At 51.0% G+C, this 23,007-nt stretch overlaps 1 protein-coding gene across 1 annotated transcript; it reads left to right on the top strand.

The window, feature by feature from the left end:
• The first annotated feature begins 3,678 nt into the window (after positions 1–3,678).
• On the top strand, positions 3,679–22,716 carry KLHL25 (kelch like family member 25). The gene is made up of 3 exons (XM_086757182.1): positions 3,679–3,829; positions 15,505–17,334; positions 22,396–22,716. Exon 2 carries the CDS (start codon positions 15,522–15,524, stop codon positions 17,289–17,291), a length of 1,770 nt encoding a protein of 589 aa, XP_086613308.1. The 5' UTR covers positions 3,679–3,829; positions 15,505–15,521; the 3' UTR covers positions 17,292–17,334; positions 22,396–22,716.
• Positions 22,717–23,007: the final 291 nt, after the last annotated feature.

Below are 23,007 nucleotides of genomic sequence, written 5' to 3'. Positions count from 1 at the left end.
CGTGCAGGACAAGCCAAAGTGTGAAAATTTCGATCAAGACACCCATTGCCACCTTGCATCCTCTCCTCATTGTCAGGGCTGCTGCTGCTGGGAGCCTTCGGCAGCGTTTTCCCACCTTTACTACCACCACTTCTCTGGAGAGCTGAATTAGAGGTGATAGCATGGTCCTCAGACTTCGGCACTCATTGCATTGTGCTGTGACCTACTCTGAAGACTTTTGGCATTCACAACAGAGGAAAGTACTCACAAGCATCCTTGTCTATTCTCTCAGCCTCTGGGAACTGCTGAATTTGCACGGCCTTGAGCAACCTGCTGTGACTGCCAAGAAGAAAGCCAACTGGAGTACTGATTTTTGGGCATCTGTCAACTAGCGTCTGGCTGGAGACCCACTAAACTAATTTCACACAGACCACTTAGCAGCCACTAGCTGGTTGTGGCATGACCTGTGGTGGACTTCCATCAGTGACCTAGAGGGGAAAACACTACATTTTATTATTTAACCCCTTGAACAGTTGGGTTTTGTAGGATGGGAACGCTCAGTGAAAAATAGGAAAAAGATGTGAAGAAGCCAACATGGTTTGTTGGCCACATTTTGTCCCCCCTGATACTTCTGTGAGCATCGCTTATTTAGTCAACTACCTCAGGAGCTAGATCCATGATATTAATGAATAAAACTAGCTAATGAATTCTAGCTTAGGTAAATCTTTTGACTCTCCACTTTTGGGAAAGAGAGGATTTAACAGGAACCAGGCAATTAGGGCTGATTTCTATAACAAGTCAAATCAAGTGTTTGACTTTGCAAATGTTTAAATGTTCCATCCATAATGAACATTATGCTAAACAAATATGGCCAGAGGTTAAATGCTATTTATTTAAAATACGTTGGGTTTTTTTTCCAAATTTTAAAATATTTAACCCCTGTTCCCTTTAATGGATCACAATGAAGGAGGGGATCTCAGTTAGCAGTTCTCCAACTTATTTTCAAAATGCCAACAAGTTGCAAAATCCCCCAGCTGGCTAACATCAAGGATGCATTATGTACATCAAACCAAAGGCCACTGCAGGACACAATTTGTTTAATAATACAAGAGAACTTGCCCTATACACTGACATCATAAGCACAACACTGGTCCCTCAAATACCCTCAGGGATGCTTGAGGCCAGTGTCATATGTATGGAGCTGGCATTAACATTCATCGTAAATTAAGCTTCTTTTCCCTACACATGCCTAGTTCTTAAATCCTCTTTAACGAGAGGTTTAAAAACATTTTAAAATGTCTGCCAGGTTTTTTCCTTTGCTGTTAAGCGTTCCCACTGTGCTCCCCCTGCCTTTTCAGATGTCTGGCTCAGCTTCTCGTTCACAGTGAGGAGCTAGTTGCCAGTCTGCGTCTCATGCGTGCCCATCACTGGCCTTCAGCTGCTCCCTCAGAACAAAAGCTGGTATCCTAATCCCATCTCCTTGAGCATCTTAACACCAGATGTGTGCACTATTACAGCACAGGATGTTTCCTGCAGTGTTTGCTGGGACTGCCCTCTGTTTAGCACTGCCAGAGACGGAGGAATGAGTGAGTTACAAGCTAGAAAGCTGGTGGGTGGGAGATTAGCATTAGACATTGTGTCTCAGAAGCATCTTCTCAGATACAGAGTTTTGTAGAGAGCTATTCTGAGCTTTGTAGGTCCCTACGACAGGCAGCTGCCAGAAATTCTCCCTGCCAGGCTGCAGAAGACAGGCTGGGTTCACACACACAGCTTGCTGGGACAGAATTTTGCTTTTGTAGTAGCACTCTGAAAGTGCTTCAGAACTAAGGAACGTGACCTTACTTTGCTTCACAGCTCTTTCATACTCTGGAGCAGCTGGGTGGAACTCAGTGGTAAAAGGGAAAATCAATTTTGTCTTTCATGTTGTTGTTGTTGTTTAATAGATGTGTCCAGCATGCTACCACACCCACCTCTTGCACAAATCCCTGTTGTCTTCCTGAACAGCTCATTAAAGTCATTAGCAGGCCCGGGAACAATTTTCAGCCTCTTCAACAGTAGCTTGCACTTGCAGCTGGGAAGACAGCAGCACTCTAAGAGTTAAACTGCAATGACCTGGAACAACACAGATCCAAAAACCCAGGAATTTGATACAGTTCAACATCTTCAGTGTGCTTTGTTATTTAACATACACAGCTTCTGCCAGCTGTTTCAACGTGGGAAGAGAAGAAGGGACTGTATGTTGTATTTTGGGGGGATTTTTTTGCTTCAGTATATCCCCATAGCAGCCACCTTCCACCTCCTCCCATGCCCACACCGCGTGCAATTGCCCTTGCGGGCAGCATGGCACAGCAGCCATCGCTGCAAAGCAAGGATGAGCGGTGGGAGTTACTTCACTGGGAGAGTGGGAGAGATTTCCTTCTCCAGGTCGGAAGGAGCAGCCCTTAAATAGCCCATCCTTGGGTGTACAGAAGGTTCGCCACACTTCGGACCTAGATATTTCCAGCTGTTATCTGGGGAAATACACTTCATAGAACTGTCGGTTTTTCATTTGAATCTTGTTATCGACCGCTCGTGACTGAGTACGGGGAGTAGGGCTCTGGAGAAATGGGGCTGTGGGAGAACATGAGGAACACCTCCTCCTCGCCTCCTCCGTGTATCCAAAATTTGCACGTCCAAAAAAAAAAAAGCTTTTGGCTTCTTTTTTTAATGGTAGCTGAAACATTACACATCTCCCAGGGGAGGTACAGCCACTCGCTGTGACATTACGCAGCAGGGCAGCTCCTCAGTTACCGGCTGTGCCTCGGGAGCAGGGGCTGGAAATCCCGGGTGGGGATGAGAGGCAGCGCTGCTTCCAGCGCTCCCCCAGCTGCTCTTGCCTTCTGTGAAAAATGTTGTTCCTAAATGAGCCTTTTCCCCCCTCTCCAGCCCGTAGTGCGTGCTAAAGGCAGACCCCATCTGACCCCGAGCTCTCTGCAGGTAAAGGGGCCCCGTGGGACTCTGCCGACCCTCCCGCTGCCCACGAACCGAAATTTTGCTGAGCTTTAGCAGAGTTCGGCTGACTTTTACTGCCCGGCTGCAGGCTCGGGTTGCGGGTGGGCGAGGGACACGCAAGGCCAGCGCACCGCTGGGTGCTGCCGGACGCGCAGAGCCGAGGGGCCGGTTCGTGCCCCGGGGGGCAGCCGGGCAGGACCCAGCGGAGCTCTGACTCAGGGGGCAAAGGCCAGGGCCCGAGGGGAAGGGTTTCTGCCGCGGGGATGTCACGAGTGGCTCCACGAGAGACCGAAGGGCAGTCCCGGCGGTTAGGCAGCGGGGTGCCAGCGCAGAGCCCTGCGGGAAATGCCAAACCAGCCGGCGCGGGGGCTGCAGCCCACGCACGGGGGCAGGGGGCAGCGCAGCAGGGCGGACACGGGGGCAGGCGCCCTTTAGGACCCGGGGAGTCCCGGGCCTCCCTCATCCCGCCCCCAAGCCGCCTTCCTTTCCTTCTATTGGTCTCAGCTCACCGCTTGCGCCCGCCCCCTCCCATGCGCCGCTCCGCAGGGGGCCGAGGCGGAGAGACGCGTCACGGTCTCGGCGCCCCCTGAATGGCCGCGGCGGCCGGCCCCGCCCCCGGAGTCCCACGCGAGGCAGGTTCCACCCGCCGGTGACTTTGTGTCCGGCGAGCGCGCGGGGCCGGGGGCGGCGGGGGTGCTGCCGCGCAGCGATCGCAACGGACGCCCACGTGTGGGCCGGGGAGCCGCCCACCCCCACTCAGCGCTCCGCCCCGGCGCTGCCCGCCGCCCGCCCCTCCTCCCCGCCGGGCGCCCCGGGGGGCTGCCGGAGGTTTTGGTTTGGCCGGGCGCGGAGCGAAGCGGTGAGTGATTTTCCCGAGGTGCGGGTCCCGCTCCGAACGGCCGGGCTTCGGTTCTGCGGGGACTCGGGGCCAGGGGAGGGCAGGGGGGCGGCGGCCCCCGACAGAAGGTGCCGCCCGGTCACCGGCCCTGCGGGTCGCGGGGCGCTGAGTTCCACGGGCCGGTTCCACTCGGGTAGAAAGCGGGCAGGGAGGTGAAGGGTGAAGGACTTTTTCTTCTAAAGAAAAAGAAAAATCTGCTATTCATGTCTTGAATGTGAGAGTAAAATAGTGTTGGGGTTGGTTTTTTTTGTTTTTTTTTTCCCTCTCTTCTCCATACATCTCTCAAAACTGCGCTTTAGGGGCCGCAACTTCCATCGCCCTTCTGATGAAATCAGTTCAAGCAGCCCTGTCTAGAGCAGCGTGCAGGTTGCCGTGAGTGACTGAGCTGAGCTGACAGAGAAAAAATAATCCGGCATCCCGCTGCTGTCCTTACAGGCCCCTTTGCATTTAAAAAAAGTTACAAGCCTGTTTGGTAGTTGGGTTTGTTGTTTTTTTTTTTTTTCTGTCATCCACTTGCACTTGTTGGGGTGGAGGGCTTAGACTGCCCAAATCTGTGCTTGGAGAATCTTCTGTCCTCAGCATTTCATAAGCAGGCACCGCAGGGTTTCGTGCTGTTCATGTGGAGAGCCCCAGCTACATTACTGGTTTTTGTTTTCTTTTCCTGGCAGTCTCTGCATGTCTTCTCTTGCGATCTGGAGTGTCAGGGTGCCATAGGCTGTAGCTTTTGTAGTTTTCCTCCAAGCGTACTTCTGGACAGATCCGGAGCCCCAGAAAAAACAAACAACTCGATAACCTTTATACTTTAACAGCTTCCCTCATCTTCCTCCTTCCTGTGTCTTGTGACACTTGTTTTTATTGAACTCACCTTAGAAACAACCCGAGATGTTTATAACACACCCTGCGCGTTTCTGGTGGTGGCCAGCTGCTACTGTTAACCCGGCTGTGTTACTGATCGGCGCTCCGGTCACGGTCTCCTTTCAGAGTAGGTGTAAACCAGGTCTCAGCTCCCGTGTGCTTTCTTTTCTCTGCCCACATCTCCAGGGGTCTGACTCCTTCGTGAGGTGGGACCCTTGCTGGGGCCTCTCTGTTTTCCTTGTCCTTTCCTTTGTCTTTTCTTATCCAAAACCACATTTTGACTCTTTTGTGTCTTTAACCCTCACCATCTGCTCTGGTTTATCTCTGTGATAAGCCTATAGCTATATATATATATATATTTTTTTTTTTTTTTCAGTGAAGTACTTGGGGAAGAGGCACAGGTGGGAGTTTGCTCTGTAGTGGGAAGGTGTGGAGTGGACACAAGATTCCCAGGACTAAAACCAGACTGAAATTTGCTGCAGAAGCAAATCAGTTGCACTGTAAAGCTGACACAGGAGACTGCAAGCAGCTTCAGCACTGGGGGATTTAAACTTCCTGCCTTTTTTTTGTTCATTTTCTCAAGTATTTGGGGATTGTTATCTTAAGTCCTTCTGCCTCAGCATGTACGTGAAGTGTGCCCCGTGCCCCCTCCCGTGCTGCGTTTGGGGCAGGTTCCCGTAACTCAGGCAGTGAGGGTGGTGTCTTGGATGTGGCTTTGGAGAGGAGATAAGGCCGGTTGAAAATCAATCAACTGAAGGAGCTTGGCAAATGAAATCCATGAAGGCAGACAGCTTGGGAACAGATGACAAGATGCTGCATGACACATACTCCAAACGTGTGAAAATGCGCGTGTGTCTGATGTATAATAGGGTTCCTCCAGCGCTGGAGGGAGTGCTGGACGCGGTCCTGGATTGGGACAAGGAGTGTGTGCATACCTATGTGTACGTATGTGTGTGTGAATTATGATGCTGTGTTTGTCCTACAGTGCTAACCAGCCGCTCCCCAAAGCCTGCAGGAGTTCAGGTCCTTCTTCTTAGCAGCCGGAGGAGGTTTTAGGCAATGTTTACGAGGTAGATGAGTGAAACAGGAAGGGCAGGATGTGGCCATCTGTGGAGGTGGATGAGGATGGGCATTGCGTTGCGAGAGCGAGATGGGGAGGGAAGCGGCAGCGTTACAAAAGAGAGGGTGCTGAGCAGTGCCTTGGCCCGGGGCGTGAGTAGGTGGGGCAGGACGGGCAGAGCTGGCCCGGGGTGTCCATGGCGGCGGCTGACGCTCGGCGACTGTGGAAGGGACAAGTTTGAAGAAGCAGTGTCAGCACTTGAACTGAGGAGTAGATTTACTCCTGTCTTTTATAGACTGTAATTGAATTGCAGTGAATGTAGCTGGCGTTGTTTAAAACGGTGGCTGCAGGAATGCCAGCTAGGAAGCATTTAACTGTAACGAGCCACCCCAAGCCCCCTGGCCTGACCTTTAACCACCCTCGCACCGGTCTGTCTTTGCTTATCAGCTTTATATCCCTGCGGTGGCTATTGGTATCACTCCAGCCAGTACAGGCTGCTCTGTCCTCCCCCCGTTGCTCGAGCCTGGGAACGGTGCGTGTCCCATAACCACTGTCTGCTTGCTGACCATTAGACTCTGCAAAGACTACCAGTTTTATATGATAGCCTGTCAGATTGTGGCAAGGGAAATTTATTGCTGTAGCCCACTGGCAGTCACTCTGGTTTGCTTGCGATGCGTGCACAGATGCCCAGGATAGCCTGGACTGCGGCGGTGCTCCCATGCTGATCCAGAACTTGCAAGCTGAGTGCGTGGTTTGATGCTGTGTTACTACTGAAATGAAAAGATCGGAGGTGGATGTCACATTTGTTCCCTCTGTCCAGAGAGGAATGCCCTCTCTTGCAGCCCCAGACCCTTCAATATCTGACAGCGCTTTACAATCCATCTGGGAATGGCTGGTCTCCATGCCCGTCAACGTCAGGGGCTAATCGGTTCAGGAGGCACATGGACCTCCTACCTCCACAGCTTGACGCTTCAGCCAGTTGCAAACGAGCTCCTGCAAATCAAACCTGGCAGTTGCATCAAGATCCCCTGCCTGGCAGGGGAGCAGGAAGGGCAAAACAAAACCCCAGATTAACTGGCCAAGCACAAAACTGAAATCCTGTCCTGACAGCAGGTAGACAGACCCATAGCAGGGCTTGTGTTCAGCCTGACCGTCGGAGCAGTCGGCTCTGCCAGCCTCAGCTCTGGTAGCCGGGCACAGCGTGCAGAGAAAGAGTGGGAGGATCTGAATGTGCTTTCTGGAGTCAGCAGCTGCAGTGGTTATTCTGGCATTAATTTAACGTATACCACATCTCATCTTCTAAACTCTCCTTGGGAAGTGGCATGTGGTTCTGCTCCTCTCTGTTAGAAGTACCAAAGGCCTTTTGCCTTAGCAGCACATTAGCAAGTTGGCTTGCTTGAAAAGGACTTTATCTTGCCCAGATGGGGCTGGGGTAGATACTGCGATCAAGTAGATTGTTTCCATTCTGGAGCCTTTTTGAGTATAATTTGAGAGCCGAGGCTGCAAACTCGCTTGCCTCCTCTGCAGCCCTGCATTCATTTCGCAAAGCGATGGTGATTGATCTGGCAGAATGGGATTTATTCACCAGTTGAGCTAGAGGGCAGGCGGGGAGGACAAAACCCCACAGCGGCCTCTGAAATGAATCAGGGGCTCTGAAAAGACCCACTGGGGTTAAGGCGTAGCGATGAAAAGCTATTGTCTGGAGCCTGAACAGTGGCTAAAAGCCTTATTTATCCCGATTTGGATAGTGGTTGTAGGAGGGTGTGGTATTCCCAGGAACTGCAAAGCCAATGTGCTTCGTGGGGAACGGGAACTTTATTTGATTGCCTCCCAGGTAGCTCAGGAAGCTTTATGGAGTCACTCAGTTACGGAGTGGCAAGTCCAATACCTGATTTGCAAATAAAGCAGCATGTATTGCATGCAAAGTGGATTTCCTATGGGTATTTTTATTTTGGTTTGAATGCGGTTGCCTTTGGCTCAGATTAGTCCATGTGTTATAGATTTGAGGCATTACTGCCCCTTTTACCAGTGCTTATGCTAGACAGAACAAGAACCTCGCTAATTGGTACGGCTCAGCAATACTACTTCTGTTTTCTGTGTAAGTGGCATTCAGTCGATTTTTGTGGTGGCTTTGGGCTCAGAGTGGAGCACAGGTTTAAAGGGAGGAATGGTGGTTGCTGGTGAGAATGGGATATGAAGCAGTGACGGACAGACTGAGTTTCTGAGTTCATCTTTGCTTTAGTAAGCACGTTCAGATACGTGCCCGGACCTTCTCCAGACAATCTGATCTCCTGGAGCCTACAGAATTGGGCTTGGAAAACCTCCCAGTTTCTGTCTGAGCCAACAGAAGGAGCCTTTCACATGGTCTCTCTGTTTCTGTCTAGGATATACAGGCTAGACTAGAAAGCGAGAAAATGAGAAGAAATGATAAGGATGCCTCCCATTCTCAAAGGCAGGGGCAGGATCAGAAATTCTGTCCTGGGGTAACAGAGTCAACTGTCTCTCCTTTTCTTGCCTATTTGCAAATATGATGAAATGTGAGTTTGTCAGGAAGGCCAAATCCAGCTCTGTTACAGAGATACCCTCTGATTCACGGCAGAGTTACGATGCCTGAATTCCAGCATGCAGAATCACAGTTGCATCTTTGCCGCGTTAGTCATCCTGAAGAAAACAAGAACAAATTCGTCTGACACGGGCAAACCGCTAAATTCACTGGAGGTGCTGGAGATGAATGCGATTTGTTAGAGAGCACAGTCTGCATCCCAGCGCGGGAGGTGTGGACGGAGCAGAGAGCGTGCCTGGGAGGCGATGCGGTGAAGGTCCTGTGGTGCCCACCTGGCAGCAACCCAGGCTCCACGCCGAACAAGTGCAGTGCTGCCCTAAATGCCAGGTGCTATTTTAATTCCTTTCATCTCAGGCACTCTTTATAGGAGGGCATTATTAGTACTGAGCACTTCAAGCAGCTCCAGGCTGTGTACCTGACAGTCCACTGTGTTATGCAAGGAAATAATCTGAAACATCTTCACATTTGTTCCTTCCCCTTTCTTGTTTTCTGTCTCCTTCCTGTTTTCTGTTGGGTTTTTTCTGCTGTGTCTGTGAGTACGTGAGTGCCTGCATGTAATAGATACCCTTCTCAAACCTTTTGATGGTCTTCAGTGCTGGAAAATTGCATCTGAAACGCAGCTGTAGCTGAGTTCTGCATTGCCACACTGCTCTTTCTCCTAAGCAGCTTTTGAAAGAGCTTTTCCCCATGAAGACAGCCCAGGAGGTGAGTTTAGATTTCTAGTTTGCTACTCTGCAAGGGGGAAATTGGTCCTATACCAGTAATTTTGTCCTGAGATGGTGTTGCTGGCCTAAGCACCAGGTGGTGGAGTCTATGAAGGCATTGGAAAGGTACAGATATTTGGGACAAGGAAGCAGGCGCGTCACTAACGGGTAGAGAATTTATCCCACCGCTTCCAGGGAGAAGTTGAATTTTGGCTGAATTCAAGACAGCATTTCAGCCCAAAGGGCTGATATTGTGAAACTGGAGAGAAAATAGAAATGAATCTTATGCCTGCCTCCCTGTGAAAGCAGCCGTCGCAGGTCAGCTCTGGTTTGGAAGGAGTGGCCGTAGGCTGTAGCGCAGTCCATACGTGGAGCCTGCGTAGCTGACTGCTTGGGAATTAATCTCTGCTGCGGCGTGAGCAGCTTCTTCCAGGTCATCTGAGCTGAGCCAGCGAGGAACCTTACTGCTTATTTATTTACTTATTTACAGCTTTAAATAGTTCATGGTTGAGTGGGGCACAAAGAAACGTGTTCTGCTTGCTGCTTCTCTGAAAGTCTGATTGGCAAGCAGAAAGTGCCAGTTCTGGTTCATGGGATTTGGGCTCTTTGTTGGTGTTCAGCCAGCCTTCATGGGCTTGGGAGAACACTCATAAATCCTGAATTTTGCCCTTCTAAGCAGAAATGATTCTTGATCCCCTGAAGTCCCACTAGGGAACATCTTATTCACTCTCAATATTGTTGTGTTGAAAGAAAGCAGCATCTTAGCTGGCAATTCCCTGCAGAGAGTGAATGAAATTGGGGATTTGTGGACAGACTGCTGGTTTAAGATGGAGGGGGGGAACCTCAAGCCTGGCTAAACATAGTTCACGTGTCAATAGTCCTCAGAGCTGTCCTCTCCGATGCATTTCTTTTGTGATTGGAGACTGGAGGCTGATACAGATTTGAAGTATTCAGTTTCTAAGTGCTGCTTGGATTTTTCAAGAGGTGGTGGAGCGATTCCTGAGGTTCTCCGAAATGGCCCGTACCAGGTCCCTAAAGCAGGGCTCCGACATGGCGACGTGGGAGGGAGAGCCTTCTGCTGCGGCACACTTTGTAGGAAGCAAGAGGCTCTTGGACAGGAGAACTGTGGCCGTTGTTTGGGTGGGGAGTTGGGCCAGTTCTATGGTTTTGTTTTTTCCCCTTGTTCTCTTTACCAGCTTTGTTCTGTCCACAGAGACTGCTGGGGTGTTTTCTTCATGAGCTGAGATCCGAGGGGTCTTTTCTCCCTGAGCCAACTCCTGCCCTCCTTCAGGCTTGCAGTCTGCCCCGTGTGGGTGAGTGGAAGGATTTTCAAAGCGCCCTTATCTTGCTCTGCTGGAAAAATCCTGTCTTTCCTATATCTGCTGTACAAAGGCTGCAGACAGTCAGGGGAATACTATAGCCAGCAGACAGCGTGGGATGGCTGTCAAAAAGCTGATGCCCCTCTGCCCTCATCCATATGGAAGAAGGGTTATCGTCTGCCTCTGCGTGCAGCAAGATCCTTCTGAAAGGCTATGCAGTAGATATTTATTTTTTCAGTAACCGCCTCTTGAAGGAAAAAAAAAATGAATGCGGCGTGGAGAAATCCAAGACCCAGTTTGTTCAGGTCATGCCTTCCGCTGTTTGTGTTGACGCATCTGTTCTAGCGATAGCCTCCTGCGTGATGGAGGATGCAGCTGGGAGCTCTGATGACTCCCTGAGCACTCGCAGAGCAGGTGGGAGCTTGGCAGGAGCCACTGACAGGTTTCTTTCTGTAAAATATTCCTCACTCTGAGTGGTTCTGTTTTTTCTCTTTAGCTCAATAGCTGAGTAAGGGAGGAATGTGGAAGGGACCAAATTCTGCTCTGCATGCATCCACTTCTGAGAAGTACCTCACAAGATCACGTCATGGGTCCAGCCTGTTCATGGCTGCAGTTAAACATTGCTTAAGCTGAAGCACACAGGTTTGTGCACATCAGGAGAATTGTAGAAGATCTTTTTAGTTACAGCCTTCTGAGGTTTATAAGGCTGCTAGATTTTGGAAGAAACCAATCAGATGAAATAGCTGCTGCCTGCAGTTTCTGTTCATCTGATACGGGTGGGATGATGCCAAGTTCTCTGGCAGGCTGAGGCGTGAGTGGGGTGTGTTCGTGAGGGGACGAATTAGTACCTGCCGCTGCTGTGCTTGTGCCCAGCTATGGCAGGATTCAAGAAGCCCTCAAAACAAGCTGTTTGGAAGCTGCTGAAAACCACAAACAAGCCTTGTTGGTGAGATGGCTGCACACCAGAGTTCAGAGGCTGCTTTAGTTTCAGGTTAATGGTTTGTCTAGCCCTGCTGCTCTGTGACCAGTGACATCCAGTGCCATAACTGGCTCCAGGAGAGGGGCTGTGGCTGCGGCCTCTTGAGCTTGCAGCCTTGCAGTTGTACTGGGGATCAGTTGACGCCTGCAGTGGGACAAGGTGATGTGAAGAGCGGTGCTAATGGGGACTGGACCAGAACCTGACGGTTTATTCCCTGGATATTGTTTAATACCTGTTGGATAGAAATATTATTTGGTTACCCAATGCCCTGGACAAGATGTTTGATGTTAGAAGCCTGAGATTTTATACATGTGTGTCTGTATGCATCAAATCATAGAATGGTTTGGGTTGGAAGGGACCCTTAAAGGTCATCTAGTCCAAGCCCCCTGCAAGAAGCAGGGACATCTCCAAACCAGATGAGGTTGCTCAGAGCCCCGTCCAACCTGGCCTTGAACGTTTCCAGGGATGGGGCATCCACCACCTCTCTTGGCAACCTGTTCCAGTGTTCTACAACCCTCATTGTAAAACATTTTTTCTTAATATCCAATCTAAATCTACCTCCCTCTATTTTAAAACCATTACCCCTTGTCCTATCACAACAGGCCCTTCTATGTGTCTGTATATATATATATGTGTGTGTAAAGTGGCTCCGCTGCAGCTTTTATATGGACATTTAAAATTTCTAAATTGTCTGTTTGCTCCATTCTGAGTAGTGGCTTTTCTAATCTCAGTGTTAGAAAAAATTACGCTGCCTTCCTGCTGTCTTTTTGTTTGTTTTCGTAGCTGTCCTGTATACATTGCTTCATTTTTTGTGCATAAGCAAACCAAAGGTTAACACTGAGTCGCTGACCTGAGCCGCAAGCAAAGCAAGCAGCAGCAATGGCAGGGTGGTTTCTGAGGTTGCAGGAACAGGAACCTCAATCAATAGCTTTTAGCAGACTCATAAATGTTTCATTTGTATTCTTTGCTTCGGCATTACAGAGCTTTGACACGGGAATCCATACAGCCTCTTAAATGAGCTGCGCTGGGTGTAGATGTTGGAAAGCACTTCGCTCAGATGTACGTCACAGCGCTGCTCCATAATGGCGTTTTCCTTCCTGTGTTGAAGCCTTGATTCCACGCAGCCTCTGATCGTGAGCAAAATGAGCTTGGGGCCTTCAAACCCAGGCTGCAGGGATTTTGGGGATGAGCACGCAACCCGAATACGTGCAGCAGTGCTGCTGCCTGGCTCAGAGGCCACGGAGGAGTTGTGGCCGCTTGGGCAAGCTGTCGTTTCTGCATGGAGAAGCACAGAGAGACCTTTTCTCTGGGCTGCAACAGAGCCCTGAGGAACGAGGGAGGCCTTGGGAGGACCAGCCTCAGTAATTCACAGCAGAGGGTAGGGAAAGAGGGACGTGCCCACAACTATTTGTCAAATTCGGACTTTTTCGGAAGCACTGGAGAAGCAGGGGGCAGGAAGTGCATGAGCGGAGCGTGAGTCAGGCAGCTTATTTGTCCATCCACCTCCACTTGAGGTCATCCACCCATGGAGCGTGGGAGGGTTATGTGGCTCCAGGTCTCAGCCAGGTCAGAGCTGCGACCTGCCAGAGGATGAAGAAAAGTTGAGGCAGAGTGAACGTGGAGGCTGAGTGATGGTGGGAGGCTGATGATGGTAGGAGGCCAGAAAGAGTGGGGAAAGAAACAGGCGTGGGAGGCCAAGGAAGAGGAGCTGAGTAAGTGTAGAAGTGAAAAGGGGCTGTGAGGCTGAAGAAATTGTTAAGGCTTAAGCCATTTTGAAGACAAAAGTGGGTGGTAGACTGAAAGGGAACGGGAGGCCAAAAGAAAGTGGGAAGCTGTGGAAGAAGTGAGGCTAATCAAGTGTGGAGGCTTGAAGGCACTGGGAGGTCTAAAGGGGGTGGAAGGAAGAGGGACGGTTGTGGTTGAGTAAGTCTGGATGCCAAAAGGGAATGGGAGGTAAAAATGCGGTGGGAGGCCAGAAGGGTGTTGGAGGCTGAGGAAGAGCTCAGGCTGTGCAAGAGTGGAGGCCATAAAGATGTGGGAGGCTCAAAAGATGTGGGAGGCTGAGAAAGAGTTGAGGCTGGTGAGAGTGGAGGCCATGAATTTGTGGGAGGCCCAAAGGGGGTGGGAAGCTAAGGAAGAGTTGAGGCTGTGTGAGTGTGGAGGCCATAAAGTTGTGGGAGGCTCAGAGAGGTTGGGAGGCTGAGGGTGAGTTCACACTGGGCTAATATGGAGGCCACAAGGTTGTGAGAGGCCCAAAGTGGGTAGGAGGCTGAGGAAGAGTTGAGGCTGTGTGAGTGTGGAGGCCGTAAAGTTGTGGGAGGCTCAGTAAGAGTTGAAGCTGGGAGAGCATGGAGGCCATACAGTTGTGAGAGGCCCAGAGGTAGTGGGAGGCTGAGCAAGAGTTGAGGCTCATTGAGTATGGAGGCCATAAAGTTGTGGGAGGCCCAAAGGTGGTGGGAGGCTGAGGAAGAGTTGAGGCTGGTTGAATGTGTAGGCTGTAAAGGTTGGGGAGGCCCAAAGGTCTTAGGAGGCTGAAGAAGAGTTGAGCTGGGCCAGTGTGGATGCCAGAATAGTTTTGGAGGCCAGAAGGATGTGGGATGCTGAGGAATAGTTGAGACTGAGGCAGTTTGGTGGCCAAAGTGCGTGGTAGGCCAAAAGTGGATCAGAGGCCAAAGGAGTTTGAAAGAATGACAAAGAGTTGAGACTGATCATGTGTGCAGGCCAAAAGCAAGTAGGAGGCAAAAAGGGGGTTATTGTGTGAGGAAGAGCTGAGGCTGAACATCTGTGGAGGCTAAAATTGGTGAGAAGCCAAAATGAGATGTAGTCTGTTTGAGGCTTAAGAAGCATTTAGGCCAAAAGAGGGTGAGAGGCCAGGGATTTGAGGCTGAGCAAGCATAGAGTCCAAAATGAGGTGGGAGGCCAGAAGTGGATGGGAGGCTGAAGGAGAGGTGGAAGCCTTCCCCGCCCACTGCGGGACAGTTCAGATCCCCTCAAGCTCTTTGACTTGCCCACGTCTTTAACCCATTTAGTGGGCTGCCTGCTTGCAAACTCCGCTTTCGACCAGGCAGAGTCTCTTTTACTGAACGATGGACGTCATCCAGCGGAGTGCCTGCGATGGCTTCGCTGGGTCTGCTGTCACAGGGCCTGTAGCGCAGGCGCAGCAGGCCGACCCCGTTTTTCTTTTTTTCTCAGGCTCTTTTGTCAAACCTCAGGATAGTTGTGCTACCGACTTTCTGCTGTAAGGGAGAACCGTATCCATGTCTGTCTGTCTGCTTCAGTTACATGGGGACAAAATAGAGCTGGGTAAAATATTTTGGAGCAAATGACTTGGATTTTATCATCTAAGCACTATTAATTTGGTTGGTCCAAAGGGCTTTTCTTCCACGGGCAAGGGTAGGTATCAGGTAGCACTGAAATGAAATATTAGCTAATAAAAGCCCGGTGTTTGCTTCTGCCTGGCTGTTAAAAAGCATAATTTAGCTGTCGCTTTTGTCTTGCTGCCTGATGTGAATTTGTCCTGCAAAATGTTTAAGTTACAGGAAGTGTCTGGTAAGTTTTATCAACAAAAATGACAATGAAAGGGTTTGGTAAAATTTGTTCTAAACTTTTTGGCTTGTGCTGGTAGCTAAATATCCCATAAATAAACCAGTCACAATTGCCTTTTCTAAACCTGAAGTAATCTTCATGAAAATGAGAAGCCAAACTTGATTTCTGCTGCGCCAAGAGCAGACCGGTGCCCTTTATCCTGGATAGGCTGCTCCCTTAACGCTGTTTTCTAACAAAAAATGACTCTTCTGCGGTTTGCCAACAGCCTCTGGGGGCTGTGAAGACAATTTACCGCCAAGTTTGGGTTTTGATTGCTTCACTTTGTTGCTCTGTTGCTGAAACCAAAGTGTAGAATTTCGCCCCTCACCCCCCTCCGCCTTCCCACCCTGCTCAGTCCCCGTTAAATTTTTGGAGGATGTGAGGGTGCAGGAGGCATGGGCTCTGCAAACCAGGGTGCAGGAGCATCCACAGAGCAGGGGCACTGGGGTGTCACCTGGTTTTTCACATTTGAGGTCCATTCAGATATTCCAGAGTTGGACAGCATATATTCTCCGTGCCTTACCTCAACGAGGACAAGAGAATAACGGGTTTTCTGTTTTTTTCTCTGCAGGCAAGAGCTCTGCCATCATGTCAGTCAGCGTCCATGAGAACCGTAAATCCCGGACTAGCACCGGCTCCATGAACATCTTGCTTTTTCACAAAGCTTCCCACCCAGACTGCGTCTTGTCCCATCTGAACACCCTGCGGAAGCACTGCATGTTCACCGATGTCACCCTTTGGGCAGGAAACAGGTCGTTCCCATGTCATCGGGCAGTGCTGGCTGCCTCTAGCAGATACTTCGAAGCCATGTTTAGCAACGGCCTCCGGGAGAGCCTGGGTGATGAGGTGAACTTCCATGATAGCCTCCATCCAGAGGTGCTGGAGCTGTTGTTGGACTTTGCTTATTCCTCTCGGATCATCATCAACGAGGAGAACGCAGAGTCTCTCCTGGAGGCTGGAGACATGCTGCAGTTCCACGATGTCCGAGATGCGGCAGCTGAGTTTCTGGAGAAGAACCTCTACCCTTCCAACTGCCTGGGCATGATGCTGCTCTCAGATGCTCATCAGTGCCGGCGGCTCTATGAGCTCTCCTGGAGGATGTGCCTGGTCAACTTTGAGACTGTTCACAAGAGCGAAGACTTCAACAACCTTTCCAAGGACACTCTGTTGGACCTCATCTCCAGTGATGAGCTGGAAATTGAAGATGAAGAAAAGGTCTTTAAGGCTGTCATCCAGTGGGTGAAATACAATCTGGATGAGAGGAAGGCTTATCTCCCAGAACTTCTGAGGAATGTTCGTCTGGCCTTGCTTCCTTCTGAATGCCTCAAGGAAGCCTTGGCTTGTGAGGACTTGATCATGGTGGATGAAAGGAACAAGCTTGTCTTGGATGAAGCTATTCAATGCAAGAAGAAGATACTCCAGAATGATGGGGTGGTCACCAGTCCCTGTGCCAGGCCTCGCAAAGCTGGGCACACCTTGCTGATCCTGGGAGGACAGACTTTCATGTGTGATAAGATCTACCAGGTGGATCACAAAGCAAAGGAAATTATCCCCAAAGCAGACCTGCCGAGTCCACGGAAGGAGTTTAGCGCCTGTGCCATTGGCTGCAAAGTCTATATCACTGGAGGCAGGGGCTCAGAGAACGGGGTCTCCAAAGACGTGTGGGTGTACGACACTGTTCATGAGGAATGGTCGAAAGCTGCCCCCATGTTAATAGCCCGGTTTGGGCACGGCTCGGCTGAGTTGGAGAACTGCCTGTACGTGGTTGGTGGACACACTGCGGTAGCTGGAGTCTTTCCTGCATCTCCTTCTGTTTCCTTGAAGCAAGTAGAGAAGTACGATCCCATATCCAACAAATGGACAATGGTGGCTCCTTTGAGAGATGGAGTGAGCAACGCTGCGGTGGTGAGTGCCAGGCTCAAGCTTTTTGTCTTTGGTGGGACCAGCATTCACCGAGACATGGTGTCCAAAGTCCAGTGCTATGATCCAGCTGAGAATCGGTGGATGATCAAAGCGGAATGTCCACAGCCCTGGCGCTACACGGCAGCCGCTGTCCTAGGCAGCCAGATTTTCATCATGGGAGGAGACACCGAGTTCACGGCAGCATCCGCCTACCGCTTTGACTGCGAAACGGACCAGTGGACGCGCATTGGGGACATGACAGCCAAGCGCATGTCGTGCCACGCTCTGGCCTCAGGGAATAAACTCTACGTGGTGGGGGGTTACTTTGGGACTCAGAGGTGCAAAACGCTGGACTGCTATGACCCTACGTCAGACACGTGGAACTGTATCACAACGGTGCCTTACTCGCTCATCCCCACAGCTTTTGTCAGCACTTGGAAGCACTTGCCATCATGATGAGGGTCAGGGCTCGGGGGCTTGTATCCAGGAGGTCAATAAGGTAAGGGTCTTCTCCTCTTAAACCAAAACTTGTTTTCTCACCTCAAGTGCGTCTCTATGCACCACGCTGGGTTCCAGGTTGCTCATGTTTTATGAGAAGGGTGCATTTAAAGGTGGAATGCAGCACCAGAAAAGAGTAATCAACTCTGCTATACTGTAAGTCCAGCTAGCTCCAAAGTTTCTCTTCTTTCCAGATGGTTCACTCAGTATCCTAAGAGCTAGATCTACCTAGATGGTGGCAAGCAGGCCACAGCTCCTCTTCCTCTGCTCTCAGCTAGCTGGATGTGCCAGCATCACCCTTCTGTATGTGGATATGGGAGGGAAGATGTGTCCACGCCTGCTGTCATGGCTGTCACCATAGGATACATCCTGTCCCCATGTGATTGAGGCGGTTATGGTTTCTTAAAGCACTTACATATGAATCCTGGGAGACACCAGGGCAACAACTGCTTTGGAAAAAGTCTCAGTGGTTCAGTATTTTTGCTGAGTATCAGGGTGATTTATTCCGAGCCGATGAATACGTAGGCAAGTGACCCTTGGGATGCCGGCAAATCCTGGGTCATAGAATCATAAAATGGTTTGGGTTGGAACGGACCTTAAAGATCATCTAGTTCCAAACCGCCTGCCGTCTCTGTTTGCTCTGTATTTACATTTCAGTGGGTAGTAGAAGCAGAAGCTCAGAAGTCGTGGTGCATTTGATGGTCCTGGTGTTTATTTAACATCCAGGCTGTTGCTTGTTAAATCAGAACTTCTGAGATTTCTGTCTGAGACCTGAGTGGGAGGGAAGGGGTTTTGTAACCAGAAGAATATGTTTATTGGTGTTTTGGGGTGTGTGAGAACAAGACAGTTGGTGGAAACTCATGATGTCCTGTGCTGTTCTGGTGCTTCAGTTCTCACTTGCTCAGGGAAGGTGCTATTGCAATGCCACTGGGACAGGGCAGTTGGTTCCTCCTCTCTCCTCCCCAGTGGGATGCTTGGTTGCCATTCTGGTTACCAGTTTCGCTCCACAGAGCTTTGCACATCTTCACCAATCTGTGCTGAGGTGCAGCTGGCCAGGCAAAGGCCAAGAACTCTTCTCACCTTGCATGGTGAAAGCAGATATTGATACAGGCGACACCTGGATAGCATCGTCTTCCCAGGAAGTCCATAACACCTGTGTTAGCTCAGTCTGCAGTTTTACAGTGCTGGCAACGCTCACAACCCTGCTTTGGTGGTTGGAGGCTACCTCCCAACGAGCTGAAGGAGCTGGGAAACCCTCACGTACGGGGGCGGGATTGACAAGCTTCGCTTACAGTTTTATTGGGAAGGCGGGGACTGCGGGGAGGGAAATTCTTCCATAGACTCATCAAAATCCACTTCACTCAATACAGGGAAGAAAGAATGCTGCCCACACCTCCTGACAGCCTCTCGCTTCCCTGCTTCCCTCTTGGTGTGGTTCGTGCGCCTGGGAATTGCCCAGTGGGTGAAATTACCGGCATCTCCCAGTCATCGTCTCTTTTGATGCCAGCTGGGAAGTGGGGAGGAGCTCCTGGCACCTCTGCCAGGCATTTGCCCAACATGGCCACCTGCTTTTTGCAGGTGGAAAAAAAAAAAAAAGCACCCAGAGCATGATGCTGGCTTTTGATTTGTGAAACACCTGGTTTTAACATGGGTTGGACCACAGTGAGGGCAGGGCAAGAGTGGAAAGGGTTAAAAGAGATCTCTGAGAGCTTTCCCAGCACTGGAAGATAATAGCCTTTCCAAATTCTCCTCCTCAGGCGTTGCCTAGCATCTGTCACAGTGTCTCAGTAATCTAATTAACTGCCACTCAGCTATTAAATATTGCAGCAGAGAGTGCGAGGACTCCATCATTTTCGGCTCAGGTCGATGAGGCCTCCCTTCAAGAGCCATCATAGAGCTGAAAATTAATTTTCTCTGCTAGCAGATGCGTCTGAGTATTAAAGCCCAACACCAGCTGCGCTGCTGGGAATGGGAATAGGGAATATTTTGAGGTGGCAGTTGATTCTTCAGCCACAGAATAAAAAGCAGTCTCCAAAGTCACAGAAACATTATTTTCCTCTCCTACCTCTTTCCCTCCCTGCTGTATTTGGGTTGCTCGGACCTAATAAACAGCTTTGTGGGGGTTGTGTGGATATTCCCCCCCCCCACTGCTTGGCACAAGCACAACAAAACTGGGGTCTGTAGTATGCCAGCCTGCAAATAAAAGCGGTGAAAAGTCACTGTGTGAGGGTTTTATAGGCTTTTTTGGCTTCGCTTCCACTCTTCAGTTAAAAGAAGTATTTAAAATAGACATGAGTTCTTGCCAGGCAGAATGTCTCTTCATTTGTCTAGAGATTTATTTTTTTTTAAAGCTGTATTATTGTTATGGCCTCAGCCACTGTGACAGCTCCTTAAGCAAAGCACCAAGACTGGTCAGTCCAGAATGCCTTGCCCGTGCCACACCAGCCACGTCCCACACGCCTGCCTTGGCTTGTCCTGGCTGCACCCGTGCCAACAACTGGGCCCAGGAACTGGCTGTAAGGTCCCGGGACTGTCAGGATCGTTGTCATCCTACAGCAGCAGGTCTGGCTGAGGGATCTTCTGGCTTGCAGCTCCCACCATGTGAGGTCCCTGCTGCAACACCTGTTTTGGTCCCCATGGGATCCTCCTGCAAGCAGGGGCACCCAGAAGGTAGGCTGGCCAGCATGTGGCCGGGTGCTCGTTTGTTTTGGGGATGCTAGTGCTATGGGAAGTTCCCACGGCTGGAGAGGGCTCAGGAGGAACCATCCAAGGTGCCCTCTGAGCAGAGCAAGACAGGCGGGTGGGGAAAGGCCTAGGCAATCACACAGTAGGAAAAAGTACTTTGTACTCATGAAAAAACAATCTTCTTGCCTAGAAATTGGTAAGGTTGCATTCATACCAGCCCTGAAACCCAAATCACATGTCCTTGAAAAATGTTGTTCATAAAACACCAAACTTGTTTTTCGTTTAAAGTGTAAAACTGATCAGCTGGAAACGTTTCCTCAAGGGCACGGCCTTCGCCCTTCCCAGCTGGAGCCGGGGCACCGTTCGGCAGAGGTCCCAGCGCCCCTGCCGAGGATGCCGAGTGACGTGAATTTAGTGCTTATTGCCAGCAGTTAATTCCAGGGATCAAAAGCCGTGATTAGCAATATGGAACAAGAAAGCCTGGTCTCCTCCCACCTGTGGTGGTGGAGCCACGAAGAGGTGAATTGTTACAAAAGGGCAATAAAACACAGAGCACTCGGGTAATAAAGACTCTCTGGGTTTAAAACACAAGCAAAGCCCAGCCAGGAGCCCAGGGGACAATGCTGGGTGGTCTGTGCAGTCCTGTGCGGTGACAATTGATGGGGGACAGCTCTGCTCCTCCCAGGAGGTGACTTCAGGCAGTGCTAGGAACAGGTTCTCCCAGCTGCCTGTCTCCAAATTGAAAGTGGCATCTTCAAACCATCTGTCCTATGTGATGCTCTCATTTTTATGGGGCAGAGGCACAGATTCGCTTGGGCCAGAGAGAGGAGCCTTCAGCTGGGGGTTGGGACAGTTGCTGGGGACGAGGGAGCTGCAGGCTGCGTGGTCCAGACACAGAGGATGAGATGGAGAGGGGAGTCACTGCATCCCTCCGTGCTGGCCCCTGAGCTGCAAACACTCCCCTGGGATGGCGAGGTCAGAGCTCCCATCTCAGAACAAATGGGGATGAACCAAATCCCGTAGCAGCTAGGCACCAAGGGTTCTTGTCCCAGTGCTTTTTGGCTTCTGCAGGACCCTCCTCTCAGTCTGGGCTGTAGGGAGTGGAGACTGAGGGCCAGGCATGGCTCAGGCTCCTGTTCCTGGGGCTCATCCGAAAGCTCAGAGCCCATTTTGTGGCTCTGACCGGAGCCTTTGGGTGGGTTTGGCTCCTGCAAAGGCTGCGGGGGTGACACCAGCAGCTGGTGTCTGCTATTGGGTGGGTGCTTAGTGGCTGAGGCTGCTGGTTTTTGAGGCGTCTCTGGCACCTAAAAGCTGAACTTTAGCCCCAAAGCTGCTGCAAGGATTTAGGCAGTGTGCCAGGCCCAGGACTCTATTCGGATACCGCAGTCACACAAAACATCGGATCTGTTGGGTGGCTTGTCCTCATTATTTAATTACAGCGGCAGATTTTGTTGCTTTGCATTGCTCCCGGCCCCCTCCGCAGAGCCCTGCTCGCAGCCGGACATCTTCCTGTGCAAAACCCCTGAGCGCCTGCAAACAGCAGCCTAAAAAAACCTGGGGACAATCTCCCGGCTCCGGAACGCCGCAGCTCAGCTGCGTGCTGCTGGGTTGGTTGTTTGCAACCTGTTACACCCTCGCCGGTGTTGTTGGAACAAAGTCACGGCTGGTTTCTTGTGGTGGCTCCTAGGGAAGCCCATTAGCATGCGTATAATGGCGAGGCTGGATAAACAGGGACTGCCATTTTCTGCCTCTGCCGCTCCTTCCAAGCGGCTGGTTGTCTCTGAAGCCAGTTTATCAGGCAGCGTGGGAAGGGAGTGGCTGGCCTGGGGAGGAAAGTTGATGAAAAAAAAATCGGGCTTTTCCTAACCCTGCGCAGATGGAAACGTGTGCAGTCGGAGCTGGGCCCCAGACTGGATTAATCAACCCCTTGGAAATGTCAGGCCTACCGATGGTTTTGGAGGAACTGGTGGAAAAAAAGAGAAAAAGGATCTTTTTGTTTTGTCTATTTTAGTTCTTGGGCCCTCCTCACCTTAAAAAAAAAAAAAAAAAAAAAAAAAAAAAAAAAAAGCTAAAATCGCTTCATTCCCCTCAACTTTTCATGCCCTTGTCATGTCCACGGAGGTTTCCTGGCTGACTCTACCCAGCTCCTTGGTGCTCTGAGCCCTCCCCAGCTGAACCCCTACTCTCTCCCCTCTACGAAAGCAAAGCGCACCCCAAACCCCAAATAATCCAACTGCTTTCCATCTCCACCCGTCCCCGGGGTCTGGGCAGGGGTTACCCCAGTAGCTGCCAATGTACAACCCCTTTTCTGGTGTTCCCTTGCGCAGGCTGAGTCGAGCATCACGCCCGTTAATGAGCTTTCTCTTTCCCTCCCCAGGTGCCGGAGTCACATCCACGTCCCCTCTCTTGCTGCTGGAGCTGACACAGTGACCGAGGCCCCTCCTGTCCTCCCGCACAGGACTCCGAGGAGCCTTTCCCATCTCTTCCCCGCACCAGGAGTGGGAGGCACAGCCAGCCCTGCCACCGGCATCACGCCAAGGGGACACCAAAGGCCACCCAGCCCTGCCACCGGCCGCCGTGCGAGGACGGCGAGGGGCTGGGAGTGCTGGCTGCCGGGCTGGGGCTGGGTACGGGGGCGTGGGGATGGCGTGTGGGTGACGGTGACCTGATGGGACTGAGAGATGGAGGTTGTGCACCAGGCTGCAGCCCTCAGCAGGCACAGCGTGGGGAGCCGTTAGGTGCTTTTTGTTACTGGGGGGGGGGCGGTAAGAGATATTAATATTAATTTTTAAAGGCAGTGAACTTGCCACTGGCAATGGCTGCAGTTTGGGTGACTTGGAAGTGTTTTTTTAAAGGGAAGAGGGGTTGAGACCACCTGGCTCTCGCCATCCTCTGGCCGCTCTGCGGAGGCAATGGCTGCTGAAACATTAAAGCGTGGGAGCTTGGGGCGGCTGCCAGCAGCGCCGGGTACTGCGGCGAAACAGGGCAG

The sequence above is a fragment of the Chlamydotis macqueenii genome, chromosome 12, assembly GCF_036417535.1.
Source record: "Chlamydotis macqueenii isolate bChlMac1 chromosome 12, bChlMac1.mat, whole genome shotgun sequence".
Taxonomy (NCBI): domain Eukaryota; kingdom Metazoa; phylum Chordata; class Aves; order Otidiformes; family Otididae; genus Chlamydotis; species Chlamydotis macqueenii.
Note: the sequence above shows the minus strand (reverse complement) of the source record. Positions and strands in the feature narration are given on the sequence as shown.

Bases quoted from the DNA above. Each gene is read 5' to 3' on its own strand.
- KLHL25 (XM_086757182.1), top strand. From the start codon at position 15,522: ATGTCAGTCAGCGTCCATGAGAACCGTAAATCCCGGACTAGCACCGGC.